The sequence below is a fragment of the Theropithecus gelada genome, chromosome 2 (assembly GCF_003255815.1).
Source record: "Theropithecus gelada isolate Dixy chromosome 2, Tgel_1.0, whole genome shotgun sequence".
In the NCBI taxonomy this organism is placed as follows: domain Eukaryota; kingdom Metazoa; phylum Chordata; class Mammalia; order Primates; family Cercopithecidae; genus Theropithecus; species Theropithecus gelada.
The window spans coordinates 141,821,179-141,836,109 of record NC_037669.1 but is presented as its reverse complement, the minus strand read 5'-3'; the positions used below and the strand labels follow the sequence as shown (position 1 = coordinate 141,836,109).

The 14,931-nt window shown below is 42.2% G+C and overlaps 1 protein-coding gene across 4 annotated transcripts in view; it reads left to right on the top strand.

The window, feature by feature from the left end:
* The first annotated feature begins 248 nt into the window (after positions 1 to 248).
* The window catches only part of TSC22D2 (TSC22 domain family member 2), a 52,537-nt gene continuing 37,854 nt past the window's right edge, over positions 249 to 14,931 (top strand). For 3 of the 4 annotated variants that reach the window (XR_003118176.1, XM_025376942.1, XM_025376941.1), the window contains exon 1: positions 249 to 3,229. Coding sequence is in view for 3 of the 4 variants with exons in the window: in XM_025376942.1 (XP_025232727.1) it covers positions 1,272 to 3,229 (1,958 nt within the window). In the remaining variant the exon portion in view is untranslated. The remainder of the gene's footprint in view (positions 3,230 to 14,931) is intronic. The other variant, XM_025376943.1, reaches the window with a different exon arrangement.

Below are 14,931 nucleotides of genomic sequence, written 5' to 3'. Positions count from 1 at the left end.
AACCTTCAACACAAAATTTAAATTTAAAAAATTTTCAATAAAGAAACCGCTCCCTTTTTTAACCTTTAGCTCCGCCCATTGCCCCCCCCCCAGGTTCCACGCGATACTGCAGGAAACCGGAGGGGGCGGAGCGGTGACGTCACGACGCCGGTGCGTCACGGAACGGCGGCGGCTGCGGCGCTGGCGGTAGCTGCGGCAGCGGCGGCATTTTAGTCGGCAGCTGCGGCGGCAGCGGGGCTGCTGCTTCTCCCAGCATCCCTGGCGCGGCCATTTCAGCCCCATCTTGGCCCAGCGGAGGGAGCTGCAGCCGCCGCTTCAGCAGTTTGAATTTCAGTTTCTCCGGGGTTTAGGAATTGGGCGCACCGAGAAGGAGCCGAAGAAGCCACCACCGCTACCTCACACAGCCGGGGTGCCTCCGCTCCCGTGCCAGCGGTCTGCCGCCGCCGCCGCCCCTCTGTGAGAGAAGCCGCGAGGGGAGGCCGAGACCGCCGTCGCCGCCCGCGCGCAGGGGTGGTTCCCCCTGTAAGGGGAGGACCGAGCCGGCTTTCCCCTCCCCCAGAGCGGGTTTCCGCCAGAGACAGTCGACATGTCCCTGGGGTTGAGCTCCGGCTAGAGCCGGGGAGGGAGGGCCGCCTGCCCGCGCCGCAGCCCCACCGCCCGCCGGCGGACCTTCAGCCAGCCCCGGCCCGCGGCTCCCGGCTGAATCAGGCATCTCCGACTCCGGACTCGCCACTCCTTCCCTCAGTCGGAGAGCCCAGCGCTGACGCCGGCACCGGCCTGAGGAGCCCGAGCGGGGCAGCACCGCCCCTCACGCCGCCGCCGCCACCGCCGCCTCCTCCTCCTCCTTTTCGCCCTCCCACTCCCACCCCCAGCCAAGGCCTGCTGACCGCGCCGAGCGCCGAGCTGGACTGACCACGGCTGCCCGGAGACGGGAGAGGAAGCAGCCGGCCCGCCCCTGGGTTCGCGCTCTCGCCGCCTCTGAGGGAATTGAATTGAGGCGCCGCGGCTGCGGGAGCTGAAAAGGAAGGAGGAGCCGCCGCGGGACTGAGACGGGGGCAGAGCCGAAGAGACAGACACAGAGAAGGAAACGAGGAGGAGGATGTCTCACCGGGCGACCAGCGCCTGGATCAGCTCGTGACTTACAGCGGCGGGCCTCGGACCCCAGCGCAGACTCGGACTTTTGTCTTTGGGGGCCCGTGCTCTGCCCTCCCTGGTTTCCCGCAGGACCCGGAGGAGCCGGCGTGCCTCTCTGCCCTCCAGCCTTCTTCACCATGTCCAAGATGCCGGCCAAAAAGAAGAGCTGCTTCCAGATCACCAGTGTCACCACGGCCCAGGTGGCCACTAGCATCACCGAGGACACTGAGAGCTTGGACGACCCGGACGAGTCACGTACAGAGGACGTCTCCTCCGAGATTTTCGACGTCTCTCGGGCCACGGATTATGGCCCTGAGGAGGTCTGCGAGCGCAGCTCTTCCGAAGAGACGCTTAACAATGTTGGGGATGCGGAGACTCCCGGGACCGTCTCCCCAAACCTCCTTCTGGATGGGCAGCTGGCAGCGGCGGCTGCTGCTCCCGCCAACGGAGGAGGAGTCGTTTCGGCCCGGAGCGTGTCTGGGGCGCTCGCCAGTACCCTGGCGGCGGCCGCCACTTCGGCCCCCGCCTCAGGAGCACCCGGCGGCCCTCCGGTCGCGGGCTCATCCGCCGGGCCAGTGACTGCAGCCCCATCTCAGCCTCCCACCACTTGTAGTTCCCGTTTTCGCGTGATCAAGCTGGACCACGGGAGCGGAGAGCCCTATCGACGCGGCCGATGGACGTGTATGGAATACTATGAGCGGGATTCAGACAGCAGCGTCCTGACTAGATCCGGGGATTGCATTAGACACAGCAATACTTTTGACCAGACTGCGGAGCGGGACAGCGGCCTGGGCGCCACCGGAGGGTCGGTGGTGGTAGTAGTGGCCTCCATGCAGGGGGCGCACGGGCCCGAGTCGGGAACTGACAGCTCCTTGACTGCTGTGTCACAGCTACCCCCGTCGGAGAAAATGAGCCAGCCCACTCCGGCCCAGCCGCAGAGTTTTAGCGTTGGGCAGCCACAGCCGCCGCCGCCACCCGTAGGTGGGGCTGTGGCTCAAACCTCGGCTCCGCTGCCGCCGTTCCCTGGAGCCGCGACCGGGCCGTCGCCAATGATGGCAGCCGCGCAGCCCAGTCAGCCCCAGGGAACGGGGCCCGGGGGACAGACTCTGCCGCCGACGAATGTAACCCTGGCGCAGCCGGCTATGTCCCTGCCTCCGCAGCCGGGCCCTGCAGTCGGCGCTTCTGCTGCGCAGCAGCCCCAGCAGTTCGCGTATCCTCAGCCTCAGATACCGCCCGGACATTTGCTGCCCGTCCAGCCCTCCGGCCAGAGTGAGTACCTGCAGCAGCACGTGGCCGGCCTGCAGCCGCCAAGCCCCGCGCAGCCGTCGTCCACCGGCGCCGCAGCGAGCCCCGCCACGGCGGCTAGCCTTCCCGTGGGCACCGGCCAGAATGTCTCCTCGGTGGGCGCGCAGCTCTTGGGCGCGTCTTCCCAGCCCAGCGAAGCCATGGCCCCCCGGACGGGACCAGCGCAAGGTGGGCAGGCCGCGCCATGTCAGCCGGCTGGAGTGCCGCCGGCTACTGTGGGAGGCGTGGTGCAGCCGTGCATGGGTCCTGCCGGGGCTGGGCAGCCCCAGTCCGTGCCTCCACCGCAGATGGGTGGCAGTGGTCCGCTGTCAGCCGTACCTGGTGGCCCTCACGCCGTGGTGCCCGGAGTTCCAAACGTGCCTGCAGCCGTGCCCGCTCCAAGCGTGCCTAGTGTGTCTACCACTTCTGTTACTATGCCAAATGTACCCGCGCCTCTGGCCCAGTCTCAACAGCTGAGCAGCCATACGCCAGTCAGCAGGAGCAGCAGCATAATCCAGCACGTTGGGCTGCCCTTAGCGCCAGGCACACACAGTGCACCAACAAGTCTACCACAGTCTGACCTAAGCCAGTTTCAGACTCAGACCCAACCTTTAGTCGGGCAAGTCGACGATACTAGAAGAAAATCAGAACCCCTACCTCAACCACCACTTTCTCTCATTGCTGAAAATAAGCCTGTTGTGAAGCCGCCTGTTGCAGATGCCCTGGCAAACCCCCTTCAGTTAACACCTATGAACAGTCTGGCCACCTCTGTATTCAGCATAGCTATTCCTGTTGATGGTGATGAAGACAGGTATGGAAATATCTATTTTAAATATTTGATAGAAATGCTTGGCCAACATTGTAGCTTAGGATGCAACTTTGGGAGATTTGTTGTCAACTGAGGCCCTTAGCATTTTTAAATACAAAATTTAGTGTTTGCTAAAATTGATTTAGATTGCTGATGTCAAAGGGTGTAATGAGCGAATTGGTCATGTCACAGTTGTTTAAAAGCACTAAAATGGGTCAGGATGCAACATTGTTTACTCAAAAAAAGGTGAATTTAAGCTTAATCCTTACCATTTAATGGTGGTAGCTAGTATGTTATGCTCCCATAGATTTGTTCTTTTCTTACATATCAGTCACACTTGAACACTTAAGGCAGAGAGATTTGTCAGTGTGAGTTTTGAGGCTGAGACATAATATTACTTACAAATGTTCCTTTCTGGAAAACCAGAAGGCCCTCTAGTGAAAAAAAAAAAAAAAATCCATGTGAAGAATCTCCTCCAGTGTATCTGGAAAGGCTGGAGACGTAATGGTGAAATGTCAAACCCGGCTTTGAAGATCATACTTAGTTCAGCCTTTTGATTAAAGAAGGTACACCCAGAGACTTCTCTAAGATACTTTTTTTGTTGTTAAGCAAAAACTGTACTGGAAAGATGTTCTTACCTTCCATCAGTCTATTTACTATAGGAAAGGGAGGTTGAGATCGATCCTTTAACTGTAGTGAAAGCTATAGTTCTTGAAATTTAAGAGTAATTTTTAAATAAAAGTGTAAATGTTAATAACTGGCTCCCTGTATTTAGGGATGCTTTTTTAATGGCCTAAATAAGAATTGGTGTATTGCTACACCAATGCCACAAGAGCTGATATTTGGTTATGGTTTAATGAGGATTTTTGTGGTTTTGAGGAAGTGTCACATGTAAATTTGACATATATATTGCAAATTTTTAAAAGCTGACTCGTTGCAATGTTTTAAAATTATATTTTAAAATTATAGAAAAAGTTTCACGAATTTCACAGACATTTCTTTGCTGGGGTTTTTGTTTAGCGAGAGGCTAATTTTAGGTGTTTTTAAAAGATGAAAAGTGGTATTATGGATTTCCAGAATAATTAGTGTGTGGAAGAATACAGTGACATATATGTTAAAGCTTTCTCTTTCTATGGTTTCTTCTGAGTTCCTTCACGTTTCTTAACCTCCCATTTCTAATTAGCCTTGTATTTTTGTTATATACTTCTGTTGGTTTGAAAAATACTCACTGAAATTCATTCATCTTCTCTGCTTTTTGTAATTTAAAGTTCATCTTTTTTTGTAGGTGACTTACTTATGGGGAGTCTTTCTTCACTTGAGAACGCTTAGAGAACACCACGTGTCCATAAGTGCGCTCAGCTAGCTAGTCATTGAGAAATTTTGTGTGGATGGGACTACCAAGTAAACTGATTCCACGAGCCACTCAGAAAAATCTGTCTACTTTTTATAGTTGCTCCCATTGTCACACACAGGGACACACCTGTAACACAGATTGAGCTTTATTTTTTCACTTTTGGTAATAATCAGCAGGCATCTTCTCTTTTCTAGCTGCCACAAGCCAATTTTTTCCTGATAAGTTGGCAAATAACCTTTTCTTTCCTCTGTTCCTGTATACTGCCCATACTGCCCCATATCTCTTCAAGAAATGATGACTGGTTTCCTGACCTACCCCGCTTTCTATACACACAAACCCCTCCACCCAAGAATGCAGATTACATTTTCTCTCCTCTTCACACCTCTCAGTTCACAGCATACATACTTAGATTCCTCAGAACTTTAGTATGATGATAAGGCATGAAGCAGATAGTTCTGTTGATAGATGGAAATTGAAATGTATTTAGGATATGACATCAAAAATGCATTTATTTCTCCTCTTACTGTGTTAACAGTTGGTAATCTGAAGAATCTCATTTCCAAATTTGTGAATGTTTGAACTACAGAAACTACTGTATCAGTGTTCTTATCAATTGCAACAGTTAATTCAGTGCAGGGGTTTTGATGTATGTGCAGTCCTATTTTAAACATGACACTTACCTCCCTCACCCCAACCATTTAAAATCTACATCGCTTACCAAATGTTCATTTCTAATTTTTGTTATAGTCTTTCATTGGTTTTTAACTTGACATGTTAGTTTCCAAGATGTAATCTTACACATTTGACTGTTTTGTCACTGGTCCAACATACCTGGTGAAGGAATAAATCCATTAAGTAGAAATAGTTGGGTTTTTTTGGTTTTGTTTTAATAGAAAGCCTTAGTAAAAAACAGGGCATTTTAAAATTTTGTGTTTGAAATTAAATAACAGTTTTCCAGGCATATGTTTAAATTACTGAGATGAGTACTTTTGAGGAGGCTACTATCTTAACTGAAAATTTTAATTTTAATGTGATTTTGGGTTACCGCCTTAAAATCTGCATTCAGTTTTATATGCAGTCATTCAAATTTGAAATAAAACCAACTGGAGTGAGAGGTCTTGAGTAATTACGATTTAAACTTTGCAAGTAGTTTGACTAATTTCAGATCCTAAGGAAATATTTGTAAATAAGATGTATGCTTTTTAAAAACAAAAAAAAAATTAGGACTTTAGTAAAGTCTATTTCTTTGAGAAAAGGAAGGAAAATGGGAAATTAACAAAAAGATTGAGGTGGTTTAGGTTGATACATTGAAAACTCTATCTTGAGATTTTGATTCCACTACCTAATACAAAGCTCTGTATTGGCTTAATTTTGAGATCATTTAGAATTAAAGAACTGGGCCTTGTAGTAATACATCTTAATATTATCACACCTTTAAAAGGCTGATGGTTGTATATGCAGAAGGTTCTCAATTAGCATTGCCTATTGACTCTACATTAATTACCATAAAGTTTATCTTTCTGGCCATTTTCATTAGAAAGGTTTATGGTCAGTTGTTGAGACTTTTCAAATTGATTTTGTGTAAACTGGTGGATGTGATGGTTGAAAATATAATTCTTAAATGTGTAGCTACTTTTATAGTGAACTTTACAAAACTTGTTTAAACTGCATACACACTTAACAGTCTCCTATAAATGAGAGGAGGTGCAAAGTATTACTGGCCCTTTTGGAAAAGGATCACAATACAGATCACTTTCCATAGATAGCCGACCAGTGTGAACTCTGTAGGCCGCATTCCAGGAACTCTTATGAATGGCTGCAATTGTGAGCTGTCATCTGTGGCCAAAAGACTGTTGAAAACCTGATTCTAAGGATCCTTTGGTGGCAGATATTTCTATGTCTTGTTAATGGTTTTGTTTGTGTGGTTTGCTAGTGACCGCTGATAAAGTATTATACATTGTGAAAGTTAAGTGGTGTGTCCTGGTATGTGCCATAAATACACATTTTGTTTGTACATTTATATATATTTTAAACAAAATTCTGCTTTTTTTTTTACTTGAAGTTTAAGTGAGAGGATTAAGTAAATGTATACCAGGAGGCAGAACTGTCTCAATCTTAGACCTCTGTTATATGAAAGTCTCACTGAATTGAGGTCTCTAAAGATGGACATTTCTGTCTTGAATATGTTTCTTGGAAGCTGACATTTATCTGTTAAATTGTGAAGGTAATTTTGCTCTTGTAGGTTTACAGTTGATGTGTGAATTACATACTAGATACTATCTTAGGCCTATCTACATGTTTAAGAGTGTTCTTACTGAGGAGTTAGTAATAAAAATGTCAGATCATATATATGTGATATTATTGTTTAGTATAAAAACTGATATTGATGTATTCATCAGGAGCGCCACATGGATTACTAAAACATACTTTATTCATAAACGTGGCTCGAAGTAAAAGGAAATGACAGTTTTCCAAAAAGGCTTACGGTTTTCCGAAGTACCTGAAATTCCTAAACCGTGAGCTATATCTGTAGGAGTGTGGCCTTTTATATTCACAGTGACACATATTGTATAAAATTTTATGTGAACTAAATCATATAGGCCAAACATTGTTAAATATTTTTAGAAAACATAATGGCTTATATGTGTGTGAATAATACAGATTCCAACTATTTTAGTAACACTTGTTTTTTCTCTTTAGGAGATCACAACCCCTGAACTAAATCACCTTTATGAGAAGTCATTTTATATAGGACTGGTGGTAGGGGTATATATGTTCTCTACTTCCTGAGAATAAATATAATGCCAATTCATTTGTTATTTAAGAATCCTGGGCCAGGGGTGGTGGCTCATGCCTTGTAATCCCAGCACTTTGGGAGACCAAGGTCGGGATTGCTTGATGTTTGAGTTTGAGACCAGCCTAGGCAACATAGTGAGGCCTTGTCTCTACAAAACATTTAAAACTTAGCCAGGTCTGGAGGCCCACACCAATAGTTTTAGCTACTTGGGGAGGCTGAAGCAGGAGGATCACTTGAGCCCAGGAGCTGGAGACTACAGTGAGCTATGTTATAATATTGCACTGAAGCCTGGGCCACACAGCAAGACCCTGTCTGTAAAAAGAAAAAGAAAAAATAATTCTGATAGCACTAATTTGGAAATAGTGAAATATAGTACTGGATCTGTGAATCTGGTACTTCCCAATTAGGAATGGGAGTCTATCTGTCTCTGCACCAGAAAAGATCAGAAGCAGTTATGAACAAATGGCAGCCCCACCAATCAAGTAGTAAAGAAACCCAAATAAATCTGTTTCCTAATAGAGGAATAGTAGTTAGGAAAGTATAAAAGGATTCTGACCTTCCTTTCCTAAAATGGCAGGAGTTGGGGGCGGGGAAGTGTAGAATGATAGCAGATTACCAAGGTGGAAGAAAATACAGTGGAATAGCATGAAATATAGTCTCAAAAGAAATAGGAACACTTGTGAATATTGAGGAACGGTGTTCTAATTCTTTCTTTGAAGAATTGTTTTAGTCCAGTGTGTATTTCCTTTTCTGAAGATTCTGTTTATTTCTTAATTGCATTACTCTTTAAATACTTAAAGTATGAGGAAGGAGAGGCCTTACAAAAGCAGGTCTGTCTGGCTAAACATAGCCTGAATGATATTCCATAAGTAATTCCTTAATTGGAAAAGCAGATTTTTAGTAAGAAATATTAATCATATTTAAGGGGTATGTGTAGCAAAACTCCTGATATTTAAGTGTATGGTTTTTCTTTATACTAAACCAATGGGCTTGTGATTTGAGGCTACTATTTTCAACGGTATTGTGTGAATTATTGAGTCCACAAAGAATATGTATACCTGAATCATTGGTATAATGTCTTTCCCACAGCAATTCTTGAACGTATCAAATTACTCAATATTTGTTATATTCTTAATCTGGCATTGCTTAGGGCAAAAACTGGGTCTCCCTCATAAAAAGGTAGGAACAGTAGCCAGTTTGCATCATTCCTATACATCGTTCCATGACTTTAATAAGCATACTTTGATGTATACTCTTCAAATTTGGCTTAGTAATATTAAAGCTGTATTGATGGATTGTTTCTTATATGAAAGTGTTGCATGAGTTCTGCTCTCTTTTTTTTTTTTTTTTTTTTTTTGAGACAGAGTCTTGCTGTGTCGTCCAGGGTGGAGTGCAGTGGCTGTATCTCAGCTCACTGCAAGCTCCACCTCCCAGGTTTACACCATTCTCCTGCCTCAGCCTCCTGAGTAGCTGGGACTACAGGCGCCCACCACCTCGCCCGGCTAGTTTTTTTGTATTTTTTTAGTAGAGACGGGGTTTCACCATGTTCGCCAGGATGGTCTCGATCTCCTGACCTCGTGATCCGCCCGTCTCGGCCTCCCAAAGTGCTGGGATTACAGGCTTGAGCCACCGCGCCCGGCGAGTTCTGCTCTTAAATCAGGTGAATTAAATTTCATCTAGATTGCTTGTCTCAAATGTAAAGCCACAAATCAGACTTAAATAATTAGCATTTAGTATTTAGTTTGATTTCTTTGTACCCAAGCTAATTTTTGTTTAAGAAGAAAAAGTGCTTCCATCCTTTTAAATTGTACATTTATTTGTGATGTTAAGTGAAAATTCTGCAGATAATTGAGTTAATTTTATTAGTGTTTGCCTGGGACATATACCTATTATTAGGGTAGGCAGGACAAATAAGTAAAGTCTAAATGTTAAATTACTTAAAGCTTCTTTTCCCATAAGCCTTTACTAAAATTTGTCTAAAGAATATTGCCTTGTAGAAGATGGAGTTTGTGATTAACGTGTCAATTATTATAAATAATGATGGCATAGTTTTAAATGTTAGTGTTAGGCTGTTCATCTTCATTATTATACAAGTATATCATTTAACCTGAATAAAGGATTCCCAAAGCTAAGTGTAAAGCCCACTAGTTTCTAAAGTAGAGTTAGTATTTAGTTTTTATCAAGTGGTTTTGTATGTTAAAGCAAAACAAATCTTTGCTTGGTATACTGTCTACCTAGTCTTTGAAGACAAAACAAAGGAGAAAGGAGCTGTTTTGATCAAATAAAACCAATAGCATGTTTAATTATGTGTTAACATATGTGAATGACCATTACAGAGACAGTGGAGTCAGACATACCTGGGCTAAAATCTAACTGCTGTATTTGACCTTGAGCTAGTTGGCGTAGATGCCTTGTTTCCTCTTATGAAAAATGGGGATTGTACCTACCTGGGAGAGTTTTAAAGGATTAAATGATGTATGCAAGTAATTTGAACAGTCTGTAACATAATATATGTGGCAAACGTATGTCACAGAAATGTTAATATTTCAGTTTCCAAACTGTTCTCCCAGATCACCCCTTCACATGCTGTAAATCATACCAAGAATCTTCCATTTTAGTATGAAAGCATAATTGTATGGTATGGTTGTAGTCAGAAAAAAGGAGATGATGTTTTAGTGCAGAGGAGTCATGATATTGTAAGAAGTATAGGGAATTGTGTTCCAGTCATGGCTCTTCTATCATTTAGCTGGTTTCTTTGGTCAAGTCATTTCACTTGTCTGTTTTTCTTTTTTGAGACTTTGTCAAATTTTAAGATTTCTTCTAGCCTTATGTATATGAGACCATACATTCAGGTGTGCTTCATGAGAGAACAGCAAACTTAAAACTTGTCACCCCTTTCCTGCCACTTGACTGTTGTGTGGCAATAAATGAAGTTTGCAAATACTCATTAAGTAGGTTGATGGCCCAAGAAAACATTTAAAACAGCATATCAGTCATTCAGCTTTCATGATGCTTTGCGAGTAGTGAGCACTGGAATACAAATATGAGACTATCCTGCCCTCCTAGATCTCAGGCATTTTCATCATCATGAAAATGATGATCAGATGTATACTTTGACATACATTGTAGGTGGTGATGGAGTAATATAAGGTGCTAATGGGAACAATTTGAGACATCAGATCAGGTTGGGATTGGTAGGGTAGTAGACTGACTTCTATTTAAAAATTATTCTCTGCATAGGTATTTATATAGTTCAAAACTCAAAATATATAAAAGAGTAAAATCGAAAGCCTCTCTGCTTTCTCTGTCCTCTAGCCACCCAGTTTGTCCTTAGAAGTACCCATTATTACTTGTACATTCTTTTGAGGCTAACTCTTGAACTAAATCTTAAAATGGTCATTCAGATTAGGTCACTAAGAAAAGAAGGGGATAGTTTTCCAAGCAGAGATAAAAGGTAGTTTGTATAATGATTTGTGAAAGAGTGAGAATCTATCGTTTGGAAAATGGTATTATTAATTTGACAGGAACCAGAGTGAAGGACTTAAATGTCATGGTAAGAAATTTAGATTTTTATTTTTTTTTATTACTTTTTTGAGACGGAGTCTTGCTGTGTCGCCCAGGCTGGAGTGCAGTGGCCAGATCTCAGCTGACTGCAAGCTTCGCCTCCTGGGTTCATGCCATTCTCCTGCCTCAGCCTCCCGTGTAGCTGGGACCACAGGGGCCCGCCACCACGCCTGGCTAATTTTTTTTTTTTTTTTTAAGTAGAGGCGGGGTTTCACTGTGTTAGCCAGGATGGTCTTGATCTCCTGACCTCGTGATCCGCCTGTCTCGGCCTCCCAAAGTGCTGGGATTACAGGCGTGAGCCACCGCGGCTGGCCAGAAATTTAGATTTTTATAGTAAGTTGCTGTTAAAGGTGTTTATTGAAGCTTTTATTGTTAAAATAATGTATATCTTGAAATGATTTCAGTATCCTTTCAGTGATTATTGCATTTTAAATTATAATCTTATGATAAAGTTGTGTTAAGGGAATACCTTCGGAGTGCTGAGTCCCAAAAATCAGAATTCTTATCTAATGAAATATGCCAAATATTTTGGTACACCTAGCTCTAAGTTTAAGTATTTTGTTTCCCTCAATATTACCTTGATAATGTCAGAACATTTGGTACATGTTGAGATACTCTACCAAAATTTGATTTATAGGCAGCGTAATTTGGAAACTAACCCTATATTAAACAAAAAGCAAACTTACTTGTGTCAGGTCCTATGTATATAGACTTTCATTTGATCTTTTCAACAATTTGTAAGAAAGTGGTTTCTTCCCTTCCTCCTTTCTTATGGTTTAAGGAAACAAACTCTTAGAATTTGAGTCACCTAGGTATTGGGTGACAAAGCATAGACTCATATTCAGACCTTTAACCCAAAGCCAGTGCTTTTGAATATTCCAAGTTACAAATTTGTTTTATTACTTGGCAGACAGTAAGTTAGGAGGAAGGAAGAGCTACCATAGCCACTGATTTGTTGTGTTGTAACCCTTTACTTAAAGGATATTTTTAATCATTTAAATTCCCCAGATAATAATACTGGAGATGGTGCTTGTTGATCTTCTTCATATCGTATTTCCTTGGTTTCTATTTAGAGATCTCTGAAGTCATATTTTGGCATAGATAAGAGAAAGAGGTGTTTGTTGAGTGCTCAAGTACCTTATGCTTTAAGCTTTGACAATTTTTGTAGCTTAGTTTTGAGGTATGGAATGTTTGTGTTTTTCTCCCTGTTGTAGTCAGTTACCCTACAAAGTAGTATCTTGCAAAAACGGGTAGACATGCCACATGCTTTGAGTCATTTTCTGATATAGTATTTTGACTTACTTGGAAATTAATGTGATGGACTATTGAGTATGTAAAGTCAGGGAGAAAAGAATATATTTTGTTCAGTGGTGTTGAAGAATGTTTACAAATAGGAAAACAGCATTTTTGTTTAGGTGGCTGAAGTACAGTGTAAACCACATCTCAGTCTTCCTAGAATTGCTTCGTTGTCTCTATATTTAGAGTGGTAGTTTATATTAATGTCAAATAAATTGTTAGAAAGCTGGTTTCAAATTTTACTTCCTGAGTGGAAGAGAATTTGTGACCACAGCTGCATAAAAAATCAGTATTTCGTTCTAATAAAATATTTAATTTCAGTTGCCTCTTCATGCTTTCAGGTTTCATAGACTGTAACCTTGAAATGATCCCATTAACAGCCTTTTCCTTGGGCTCTTAATCTCCTCAATTTTATGCCATTCCAAAATAGAAGTCTCTCTGATAATCAAGCCCTTCAATCTTTACAAATGGCTCTTTTCCCTTCTACTTTCTTGATCAGTAATTTCACAGACTTAACTCCTTTAATCTATACCTGTTAATCAGTGTTTGGAGACCAATTATTGTTGCTGTTTGCAAGAAATCCCTCAGTTTATGGATAACATCCCAGTTGAAGTATCCCAGAAACAAAATTTCATAGCTTATAAGACTGTCTGAATTTTTACCTTTAAAATCTAGACTGTTTAAAGTTTTATGTAGTACATAGATTGTATAACTATGTACTATGGAAAACCATGTACTGTGGCTTCTTCACTTTGAATATATGTAGAGTGATTATTAATTGTTAGCTTTTTTCTAATTAAGTGTATTCTAATATGTTCTAAAAACTTTTGATCCATTTATACAGTATTTTGTTTCACAGGTTCTTTACATATCCCAGTATTTACTACTAACTACAAATATGTTTGTTTTTCACTTTTACATTTGACTTAAGAGATATTTCACTATTCTGTAAAACTGCTGGAATTTTATAACAAGTCATATGACTTCATTTGGAACTAACTTACCTGGAATATGAATTTGATTCAAATTAAATATTTATATTTCCAAAGTCAGAGGATCTAAAGTTCTTTTAAAGAGGCCAGGTGTGGTGGCTCATGCCTGTAATCCCAGCACTTGGGGAGGCCAAGGCGGGCAGATCACCTGAGGTCAGGAGTTTGAGACCAGCCTGGCCAACATGGTGAAACCCCATCTCTACCAAAAATACTAAAAATTAGCTGAGTGTGGTGGTGGGCACCTGTAATCCCAGCTACTCGGGAGGCTGAGGTGGGAAGACTGTTTGAACCCAGGAGGCAGAGTTTGCAGTACAGCCACGATTGTGCCATTGCACTCCAGCCTGGGTGAGAAGAGTGAAACTCTGTCTCCAAAAAATAAATAAATAACAGTTATTTTAAAGAATATCATCCCTATAAATATATTGTGAGTACTCTTTAATGAATTTTGAATTGTAGACTTGAAGAATAACTTCCAAGTATACTCTTTCTTATTCTTTTGTGTATACTACCTTCCTCTCTGAGTCACTCCATTTAAACTGGAGGTTTCCAAACAGACGTTTGAGGAGAGCAAACTAGTTCCCATATGTTCCTGGGCAAGCCTGTTTTTTTAAAAAAAACAAAAAACAAAAACAAAAAAGGAAACAACAACCAAAAAAACCCAAATTTGAATGTTCAGTTGGTTCAGTTTTCATTTGATTTGGCAGACTGACTTCTAAGTACAGCGAAAAAAGTGGCCTGACAAATACATCTTAAGAGGATGTAAGCCGTTAAACAAACAGTAGTTAGAAACCTCTTAAGCTTTTCTTGTTATTAGCAGGTCTAATCAGTGTCTTTGATTGCCTTAGACCTAGTTAGGAGAAAAGCGGTGAAGGGGTTAAAAGAATAGAAAGGAGTTGAAGTAGGGCAAGCAATGAGAAATACACGTATTAGTCTCCTAATTAATCAAACAGTTACTTTAGTGATTCTCTGGCATCTTGGAAGTCATTTTTTTTTAATTGTACTAATAATTCTGCACAGAGTTTAAGGCTGTTAATAGGACTCCAGAATTGCCATGTTGTATCTAAACCTCATTTTGTAGATTAAAATAATAGCTATTAAGAATTCACTGTATGCCAGGAACTTTACATTTAGACTCAGTTCTTCAGCCATCCTGCAAAGCTAGGTAGTAATGTAACCAGTTAACAGATAAAGAGACAGACTTAAAGAGGTCAAACTAATGCTGCTGTGTGTTTAGCGTAGTGGTTTAAGAGCATAAACTCTGGAACTAGATTGCCACCTACTAGCTCAGTGATGTAAGCCAAGTTACTTCTATCTGACCCAGTTTTCTCATCTATGAGATGGGAATAGTGGTTCCTACCTCTTAGGGCTATTGTCAAAATGTAGTTAATGAGTGTAAAGCAGTTAAAATAGTGTGTGGAACCTAATAAATACATTCTTAACCACTGCTGTTCTGCTACAAAGTTATATGGCAAAGTTTTTGTTAGCTTCCAGACTTACAGGTTGAAGGTGGGGGAAGACTATGAAAGCGTGCTGAGGAGGAGGGAACAGGTTTGTCAAAAGTTTGGGTCCCCGTGGAACCAGTCCCTAGATAGGAGGTGAATCATACTTACTGGGAGACAGTCCAGAAGAGCCCATCAGTTAAGAGTCTATGGTGATAGCCCTAGGGAATGTATCCCTAGGGAATGTTAGAAATGAAAAATAA